We start from the raw sequence: 11,447 nt of genomic DNA on the forward strand, positions 1-11,447 counted from the left end.
ATAGTGAGCAATTGAGTGTATATTTTCTAACTGTTCGCCACCTAACGGTGTTTGAACCAAACGACAGCGACTAGTTCGCTTTGTTAACCATTAATTATTATATTGATATTGTTAACTTGACCTTAAAGCTTTCGAACAGTTTTCGGTACGTTATTTCGTCTGTATGCATGACTGTCTGAAAATCGGTATTTCAGACACGTGCTGGCAATAATAATAAAACATTGTTTAATAAAATGAAAGATTGATTGCTCAATATACCAAGCACTAAAATGCACAGTAACAAATCACAGTTAAGAAAGCGAATAATTTTAATTAATGGTTCATAACATCTGTCTAAATAATAGATAATTGTTAAAAAGTTTAACAAAATGAAAATTAATAAGATAGAAATATGTTTTGTCAAAACGTATATATAACGTTTGCTATAAGGAAGTTAACTTTGTTTATGTATGCAATAAAACTTATACCAGTATTGTTTCCGGTGTAATATGACAAGTTATTTATGTGGTTGTATGAAAATTAAAATTGAAACAGAATGGTTAATTTTGTTGCAATTGTTAGATTTATATTATTTTGTTCAGAGAAGACATACAATTTAATTATACAACAACAACAACAACAAATAATTTCATTTTGAGTCATCTTACAGTATGATTATTAGTTTGTAAATATAACCCGAGCCGCTAGGCGAGGGTTATATTGCAAACAACCGTTTATATACGGCCATATAACCTGCCAGAAATATTCATAACGGATTTATAATACAGCAAGCATCATTTTTAGAGGAAAAAGCGAGATTTTTTTTATATATTGACAGCTGCCGTGTATATAAATAGAGGATATTGAATGAGTGTAGGTTTAATATTAAATTTATTGAACGAGTTGAATAAAATCATATTATACGAGCCTCTGGCGAGCATAATATTGTTTTATTCAACGAGTTCAATAAATTTAGTATTGAATCTACACGAATATAATATTCTATTTATCACATATATAAAATAAGAACGGTAAACTGTTAACAAAAGTCATTTTTCTTTGACGTGCCTATAGTGTAACGCTTATATTAGCGCGCTTTAACGCTATGTTTATACGGGGAAGTCAAAGACCGGGCCCGCGAAGCGGGTCCGGGCTTTGGCTTGCCCGGCTATAGACTACACGTGAATATTTAAAAGAAAATCAAATAAAAAACAATTAAAAAATATATAGAATTCTATACCTATCAATGAAATTTTCAGTGTCAGTTCTAGTCGGGCGCCGCCATTTACAATGTATGTCAATGATAATAGACGGGGTATTCCGATAACGGAACAAATCTCAACTTTTCGGATTAGTAATAATCGTCGAGTGTTTCGAGTGAAAACGGAAGCGGTGTATGTAATATCGAATGACACCTTTAAAACGGAAAGAATGAAAGGATTTTTTACCGACTTCCCCGTTCATAGGCTTTGCCTAATTTCATATTAGTGCAAATGACGTGACGTCAAAGTGTTATTACACTATAGTCTGTCCCATCAAATTTGAACATTCCATTTTTTATTTAATATAATAGTAAAATCATTTAAATTAATGTCATGTTAACCCTGACGTCAATATCTCTAGGCATGTTTTTCATTTTTTTCATAAAGTCAGTAATATAGTCAAAATGTTAAAATTATATTTTTTCCCGTTGACTTACGTTGTAACCTGACGTGACGTCCATTTCAAAATGGCGGCGCCCATATAGACGTCATTTAGGGTTCGTCTCACAATTAGCGTGAAATGTACTCGGTAATTTAAAAAAAAAATATATTATTATTTACTTCCTGATCAATAGTTAAATGTTCTCATTAAAATGAAAAATGACAACAAAGTTTGTGTCAAAAAGGCAATTTTACTAGCATACCATTATCAAATTTTAAAATAATCAAAATCATTTGAAGTGAAATATCAGTAAGCTTTATAAATAATTAAACACAAAGATTTAATTAATTACCATGATATGCTGTCGTAATTTATATTTTTAAAAGAAAAAAGAACAATGAAGTGATTTGATTAGATAGCTTTTCAATCAAGCGCGTATCTTGAATACCACAACGCGTCGTAGGGGAACGGGAACACTAACTAGGAGACTATAAGAATGGTTCTTCGCTATTTAATGTTTAATTTACATAATTCTGTAGTTGTCTGAATTCTGTCCATAAGAGTGTACCACGTCTATTCAAAAGTAAATAAATTGACGGATACAAAAATATGTTACCCTTCTTATTTCGGGTGCGATGTTCGTGTGCTAACGAGAGAACACAGACTCGCGTTCAAGGAAAATGTGCATTATAAGAATATAACATATTGCTTTCTAGTTTAAGCAATCACTTTAAGTTCGTAAATACAGATTTAACCTTCCGTCTCACAATTCAACAAAATGTCCAGAAATACCGGTAGTGATTTGAAATTATTAAGAGTAAGTTTGAGTTGGCGACAATACGTGTTTTTTTGTAGACTCAAAGTGTTGCATATAATAATTTTGTTAATATGAAGGGTAGATCAAGTGAAAGAGAAACAGCGAGTGACGTTCTCAATAATTTTAGCCTTCCTAAAATTTGAAAAATTCAGTGAAAAAAAAACAATTGATCTAGCATATTTTTCGCGGGAGAAAAAATACCGCGTATTGTATATTTTGTAGCTAAAACAAAAAGAGTAGGATTTCCAGAAGTCTTGAACAACGAGGTAATATGTAGGGAAATTATTTCTGAGAAATATATAAAATAGTTTAAAAATATAAAATCAAAACGAATATTATATGTAATTAATGGAAGAAGTATTGCACTGTTGTAGATTCATGTCATTAAGTTTGTTTAAAAATTATTTTTAAATAGTATCAAAAGTTTTTTATATTATTAATATGAATTGAAGGTGTAATTTTTACAGTTAAGTTGCAAAATCTGGGTATACAAAAATTATTTTAAATGTCATCATGGCAAGTTTATCACAGCGCTTAAAATTATCTGTTTGAGGTTACATATGCCTAACCGCCCTCTGTCAATGCCGCAACTGGAATCATCCATATAAAGCGCGAGGCATTTTTGTTACGTCATATATTTCGTAAATTGTTGTTGACGTAATAAAGTTTTTTCGTCAGGAATCCATAAACAATGATAAACATTGTGATGTTGACAACTAAAATTGGTGGGCCGTTCTTGAATTATGGATTTGGAACATGCTGAATTATGATGTGTTTCATTTACATATTTCATTTGCTAACCCAGATAAATCCACAATTAAACAATGTTTTAATAATGAAACGGATTATCTGTTTAAAAAAATCTGGATCATCAAAAGTGTAGGAGTCATGTCATTCAGGATTTTGAAGCTAAAAAGTGAGATCTACGGAACTGGATAGAAACAGGCAATGAAGGAATCTTCAAAATGCGAATTTATAGTGACGTTTATAAAGTTCATACAGTAGGAATTCTATTCATCTTAAAAGTAAGTGCAATTTCTAGATCTACTCCATGTGACTCGGTGTTCTTGTTGCTTATTTTTCACTTTTTAAAGTTTTCCACCATGCATTGCAACTAAACTTTGACATCTTGTAGATCCAGCTTTGTAAAACAATCATGAAACGACCCCGAGAACCTCATGTATATTTTAGAAACATTACACGTGCTTTCTCCCGTTCATCTTCAAATGAAGAGTATTTCGGCAATGGCTACGGAAAATAAACAACAGAGATTTGCCATAGAGAAATCAAAATTTGCTTTCACAAGAAAAGTATACACTTAAGAGTAAAATCCTGAAATATCTCGAGGGTGACTTTTTTTTAGTTTACAAAAAAGTTTTATTTTTTATTTAACGTCATTTTGTTAATTCATACCAGGCAAAAAGTCATTTCCATTTTTAATGGGACAGACTATAGTGTAATATTGTCTAGTGTAATATCGTTTTTATTAAATAGAGAAAATTTGTTTAGTTCAGTGTAAGATCGGAATATATTTCACCGAGTGAGTACCAAAAGGTATACTTCACGAGTGGCGCAGCCACGATTGAAATATAAACTTTTTTTGGTGTTCACAAGGTGAAATATATTTCGATCTTACACTAAACTAAACAAATTTTCTTATTATTATATGCAAAGAAACGTTTTAAAAAGACATTAAACCTAATACTGAATGAAAAGCGCGCCAGATAATAATACAACGTGACGTCATTTACGACGTCACGTCATTAAGTTGGTACCCAGTACTTTGCACGCTTGTATTTTACTGAAACAACGTAAGGGGCTTAAATTCAAAACAGTGAAATTAATATCAAAGTGGTAATTTCACTGTTTCAGACAGTGAAATTACCAGTTTTATGTCACTGATATATTTCTATAAACCACCGAAAAGCATGTAATAAATGGCTTTATTACACTCCTGCGTCGCGGTTTATGTGATAAAACTATATAAACGTCACGATTATCCAATTAAAAGAGACGTTACAAACGTGCAGTATTATAAGTTTTATATACACGTCTTCTGTCGATTCATGATGAAATCTTACTTTTTTCTCTGAAAAGCGATGCTTGCTGTATTATAAATTCGTTATAAAGATTGTTGACAGGTTATATGGCCGTATATTAACGGCTGTTTGCAATATGACCCTCGCCTAGCGGATCGGATTATATTTACAAATACCCGTTTATATAGGGCCATATAACTTGTCAACAATCTTTATAACTAATAATATAAACGTCACGATTATCCAATGAAAAGCGACGTTGCAAACGTGCAGTATTATAAAATAGTATAAAGTCAAAAGTTACAATTATAAAAGAAAGTTCGCACAATTAGTTCACTAATGAATTTTAAATCTCCAAACTGCTGGGATATGTTTTCACATTATGTTATTGTTTCGAATGTTTATAAAAAATGTGAAACTAAATGCACTGTTAACTGTGAATGACGGTTTTCTTATGAATCCAAATGGATGTTGAGATATTCTTGTATCATGAATAATAATAATTCATCAACGTTTGTTACTTTTTGTTCAGTTTGGTCATTTAATGTTTTTCTTGTTTTTATTTGTTTGTGGGTGTGGGAGTCCTATTTTATCATTATTGTTTTTATTTTATTATTATTATTATTAATATTATTATTATTATTATTATTATTATTAATAATAATAATATTATTATTATTTTTACTATATTATTATTATTATTATAACTATTATTATTATTATTATTTTTTAATTAAAATTATTATTATTATTTAATATTATTATTAATTTTATTATTATTATTATTATTACTATTACTATTATTATTATTATTATTACTATTACTATTATTATTATTATTATTATTATTATTATTATTATTATTATTATTATTATTATTATTATTATTATTATCATTATTATAACTATTATTATTATTATTATTATTACTGTTATATTTGTTTGAGGCCCCAACTGGGTATCCCCGTTTATTCACCCCGTATAGGTATGAAAGGGTCGGGGTCATCCCCCTCATACCTTACATTATGTATACATGTATATCACATTGTAATATTTACAAACAAAATTAGAGAATGTATACAAATAGTCTACTTTACACATGTATGTAAGTTATTTAAAAAACAAAACGAAAGAGAACCTCACATAAATATAGAATGGCAGTGTAATTTATTCAAGTAATAATCTTACAATTTGCCATCTTTTAATTTCAGTGTCAGTCAAATTGGTATTTATGTAAATAGTCAAAGCTAATTTATGGCCATTTTTAAGGTAACATTTTTTTTTCTCTTAGAAAATATATGTATTTTTTCAATTCTAAATACAATATATCAAATTCGAATTCCTTATCTTCAGAACCTCAAATAAAAGATTTACAGTTGAAAATACATGTATTGTCAAAATTATGATAATGTATGTTACTTTGAAAATATATAAATAGAGACTGAATTTTTTGACATTCCCAAAATAAATGTATAACTGTTTCTTCTTGACAGTTACAGAAAGTACACATTTTATTATCAAAAATTTTCATTTTAAACAGAAGGGAGTTTGTTGTTTAAGTTCTGTGAATTATTCTAGTCTGAAACCACTGAATGTATGAATCTCTGGTACATTTAAATGCATAACTATATATCAATGACCGGTTTATATTATCATCTAAGAAGTATGTGTTCCATTTTTCCTTACTTGTTGGTACATCTGTATTTCTAAAAAAGTTTCATAAAGGTATTTCTTAGTGCTATTTGTAATATTAATAGGTCTGATATAACAGCTTACAATAGGATATTAAACATTTAGCAAATCAGTATTATATTAATGGTAATATTTAGCTTTAGCGTGCATGGTTTCATAGCCTGTTTTAAACCATGATATTCTAAAAAATTAACTTGTTTGCCTATATACTCTTCTAAAAGATTTTAATTCAATAAAATCACCTTCTTCATTAAGAATATGTTTCACAAATCGGATTCCTTTGTCATAAAAAGATTTAATGTAGATATATAAAACATCAATCTATAAAGCATTTTTAATGTTATTAATATACAAAACATTTTTCCAGAATTAAAAACTATATCAATATTAAACAATGAGTTCACGAACTGAACAGACTTATAACATTTACTACCATAATTAGAAAAATATCTTTTAAACCATTTTATTTTTAAAGAATTAAAGAATACCTACCATGTTAAGACAACCTTCGTTGTATGTTTTAAGGATAACAGATTGTTTTATTTTTGCCTTTCCTTCCCATATAAAATCATAAAATAAGTCATTAAGTGTCTTCAAAAAAGCAGTTTTAGGTGTAGGTAGGCTTGTGAAACAATGAGTAAATAAAGGAAGCAATATTGACTTAACAAAATTAACAGTGATTTTTTTCTAGTGGAGTTAATACCCTTTTTTCCATTGACTAATACTACTAAGTATTTTTTACTTTCTGCAGCTTTTCATCAATATTTAGATCAATCATTTTTCATTATTATTATTATTATTATTATCATCATCATCATCATCATCATCATCATCATCATCATCATCATCATTATTATTAATGTTCTTTTATTTTCATTTATGGTCGGTGAATTTGATGAATTTCATCAACCTAAAATCAAATAAAAATGTGTCGAACTTTGAATAAGCTTCAAAGAGATCCATGAAACGTTACATTATATTACATTACATGAAACGTACATTTTGCCATATGATGTTAAGTAAACTTAGTCAATAATACGTACCAGTGCACCGCAAGTCATGATTAAATATTTAACTCACTGTCCGTGATATTATATGGACATGGGAAACATTAAAAATACTTTTTGGTAATTAATTCTAGATAAAAACACTAGACTTAGTCATAAATCATTTCACGCATGATTATCTATATATTGTTTGTCGTTTTTCTTATAACATTCATGTGGATGTATGTATTTGGTTGTAAATATGTTATTTCTATTATTTATCGATTCGATAAATCAGTTAATATGTATCAACATAACATATACATATATCGCATGTAATGTAAGTATATTGTTTGTATGCATCAGTTATTATTATACAAGAACATTTGGATGTAGGAATTTTTCAATTTTTAATGTACTCTATGGATATTTCAGACTTTATTCAGACTCTAGTGTTGCCCAGGTGCGTATGACAATAAGACAATCACTAATGTACCAGACTCTTCAGCTATTTATCATATATGTAGGAAGTGATAGTTCTTGTTTGATAGCAATATACACATTCTACCTATATCGTAAGTGAACAAAATGATGTGAAAGAAACAAAATGCTTGAACCGTTTACAAAGTCTTTATACGCCGCCGGAGAGCATTGACTTTTAAAATATGGTATCTTAACCGTCATAAAATGACCCCTCACACAGAAACCGATGTATTCAAATACGGTGTCCCGTTAGGGTTATCGCGACACACACATAACTCGAAACAACGAAAACACGAAAATACGATAGTAAAAAGTCGAAATAACGAAACCACGATGAAGAAAAGTTCTTTCGACTTTTCATCATCGTATATTCGACTTGTCATCATCATGATTTCATTATTTCGATTTTTCACCATAGAACTTTCGAATTTTTACCATCGTATTTTCGTGTTTTCTTTGATTTGAGTTATGTTTGTCGTCATGGTTCTAACGGGACACCTGGTTGAGAGTATTTTTCTTATTTCTATTTCAAACTTCGTTTCTTGTTATTATTATCATTATTATTAATTACATTTTTATATGACAAAAAAAACAAAACAACAAAAACAGTTAATTTAGTAATCGGGGACAATGAACTGCAAACAAGTTGTGTTTTTTTACTTAATTTATTGTTGTTTTTTGTCTGTTTTGCTTTTTTTTTACTTTTTTCTTTCTGTTCAAACAGTGATCGTGAAAAGTCCGCTTAACAAAATTATGTTTGCACTGAAACCACATCATATTATGTGTAATATTTGCCCGGCGGTGAGTCGTTTAATAAACCAAATCATACAAGAACATTGCGCATAAATAAAAATCTTCATATTGAAGGCACCTTTAAAAATCACATAGCACGTGACTACAAGGCCTGGTACATGAAATCCGGCGAAAGAAAAAGAAAAAAGAAATGAAATTATGAAGTGCGCTTCATCATCGCACGTTGTTTATTAAAATCGCTCGAAGATGACTTATCAATCTATGTAAGATGGGCTTTATTAATTCATAAATTCACGGAAATAAGAAATGTTGAACGGAAGTTTTTCACGTAAAGCATAAGTGCAAGGTATCGATTTAGATTTGTTTGCATTTTTTTTTTGATAACCTAAAGGTGTTTTAGGATTTGTGAAATATTATCGCTCAGGAAATAATTTTATCAAACAAAGATACAAACAAACAAGCGGACTTACCAATCTTAGGAAATACAAAACACTTTTTTTTCTGACATTTTTGTTTAAATGAAATGTTTGTAATTTCAGGAGAATGGGTCTGCAGCATCAAGTTATTTACTTGCTTATGCTATGCATACATTGTGGTTTGACTCAAAATGTCACTGACCCTCCGACAAGTCAAGCCATTTCGAAGTCTGACACATTGCTGTCCGGATTCTACAACACTTCCGGTAACTCCTCCTCATCAAACGACACATCCAACGAAGCATATTCAGGATTGTCGTCCGGAAATTCAATTACCCTGCATGATTTCAGCGTTTCTCGTGTGAATGAAACAACATCAAAAGAAAATTCCTCAACTATACAACAAGATTTGCAAATGCTATCAGATGTTTTCACTTCAGAGTTTAATTCAACAGAAGACATGCAAAAAGATATGGTTAATGAAAAATTGAATGTAAATAGTTCTTTAGGGGAAACAAATTACATAAATATGAGCACGGCAATAAAAATGAATTCAATTCCAAATGCGGTAAATATAATACATGAGAATGTTTCTCAAATGCAAATAACTACAAGTGCTTTTAATGACGTCAATAGTTCTTGGGAGGAGGATCGAGGCACAGATATGTTTTTACAGGCTCCAAACAACGAAGTGAAAGAAACGAGTATACCGAATAACATAAGTGTCTTCACTAGTAATGAAACAGTTTTCGATGTTCCATCAGTTCCTTTTGTCACGTATAATGAGTCAGCTGCCGAGAGACTGATACCGACCCCAGACAACAGTGTACAAAAACAACAGGATATTTCAAACATAACAGAGAACAGAAACGCACCAGTTGACATAAACATTACCGTTGCAAACTCTACATCTGATAACAACTACGAACTTCCTGAAATAAAATGGAGACCCGGGATGAGACAACCGCAAACAATTTCGGATTTGATAAGAGTGGCAGGTGCTGATATAAGATTTATTGCAACTCAATTCGGAAGTAATTTTTCTGTAAACGGTACAGAAGCGCATCCATTAAACGCAAACGATACTAAAACAATACCAGAACAAGTAAAAATTATCGGAAGTATAAATGATGCTATAACGAAATTACAGGACAGACATGGTTTGGAATTAGGTCATGAATCATCATCACCCATGCACAATGATGGGTTTATAAATGACAACAACTTTGAAACACCGCAATTATCCAATGTCAAAGTTAGTGGACCCATTGTCCTGCCATCAAGGCAGATTTCCATTGACGGTGATTCATCGAATAGTGATACAAACAACTTACGTACAATGAAGTCAGATGGCGCACCTTCTAAACTAACCCAAGTAGCAGATGGTTTTATGGCAACAAACACTTTAGACAACATTATTCCAAATGTAGTGGTCAGAAACTCGGATGATGCCGACTCTTCGCGCATTAGCTATGTACCAATCATTGAAAGTCGTACAGCAAATTTCCCGGATTTGTCAACCGACGAATTTGGACAAAATAGCGACATATCGGGGCCCAGTGGTGGAAATGGTTGGATAAATCCAACAGGTCAGTCTGAAACAGACTCTCGACGCCTTATCTCATTTGGAAACAACCCTGAGTATGTAATTGGTACTGGAAATTCGGTGCAAATACCACAGTCTTTAATTATTAACCACATCCCAAACGGAGACACATTAGAAAGAGAGGGAAATAGACGGAATGGCAATGCTTTGTTTCTGAGAATAAATCGTGGATCAACAGAAAGGAGATGAGACCCGGGAAACCGTCGTCAATAAATAAAAACCAGTATTTTTTAACGATCAAGCAGATTTAAAAAATCTAAAATACAGCAGATTCCGGGAATTTTAGAAATGAGGAAGAGACGTGTTGTTTACCCGGGGAAGTTCTCAGGAAAACCAGGGGAGGTCGGGCTTGTCCATGTTCACGGTTCTATGGATTTAGCCAAAACGGATGATTTTGTTTATCGACTAAAGGGCTGTGTTTGTGGCTGGTGCTGGTCGAAATTTTAAAAGTGCACCAGTAAAAATGGAAATATGGAATACTCTCCTGCATTTAAAAAAATGATTCCCCCGACAAAACCCGGCAAAACTTTGGTACCGTCCAACGTAATGTCGGTCTTGTAGAATTTCCAAGAAGGCGAAATTTCGATGAAAGTATTGGCGGGACAAATGTAATGCCTTCAAGAAGTAGCATCATGGCAAGAAATACTGATGTAGTAAGTGGATTTATTCGACCTCGGATGTTTGCTGATTCAGCAATTCCGCGTACAAATAGTTTTGAAAGAGGATCTTTTGTTAGAGATGGTAGTGCTATCGCTTTCGGGAATGATATGCTCGGATCTAGACCTGAAATAATGCCACCATTCACCGACTTTAGTGGATTTGGGATACCAATATATCCACTCGGGAGCAGAACTTTTAGTGCCCCGATATTCCCATCAGGCACTTTTTCAAGAACCATGTTTATGCCTGCAGAAATATTTCCCCCTTTTCCGCCTCGAACTCCATTCCCATTCCTTTAGTTGCACTTTTTAAAGCGAAATGATGAGAGTCTATAAAAAGCCTAGAAATCATTTATTTCGGATATTATCTTGA

The 11,447-nt window shown here is 31.3% G+C and overlaps 1 protein-coding gene across 1 annotated transcript; it reads left to right on the top strand.

Annotated features, from left to right (window-relative positions):
• The first annotated feature begins 8,514 nt into the window (after positions 1–8,514).
• LOC132741137 (uncharacterized) lies at positions 8,515–10,604 on the top strand. Its single transcript, XM_060729229.1, has 2 exons — positions 8,515–8,656; positions 8,933–10,604. Exons 1-2 carry the CDS (start codon positions 8,640–8,642, stop codon positions 10,602–10,604), a joined length of 1,689 nt encoding a protein of 562 aa, XP_060585212.1. The 5' UTR covers positions 8,515–8,639.
• Positions 10,605–11,447: the final 843 nt, after the last annotated feature.

Source organism: Ruditapes philippinarum, unplaced genomic scaffold (genome assembly GCF_026571515.1).
Source record: "Ruditapes philippinarum isolate M1 unplaced genomic scaffold, ASM2657151v2 ctg6098_1_1_1_1, whole genome shotgun sequence".
Lineage (NCBI taxonomy): Eukaryota > Metazoa > Mollusca > Bivalvia > Venerida > Veneridae > Ruditapes > Ruditapes philippinarum.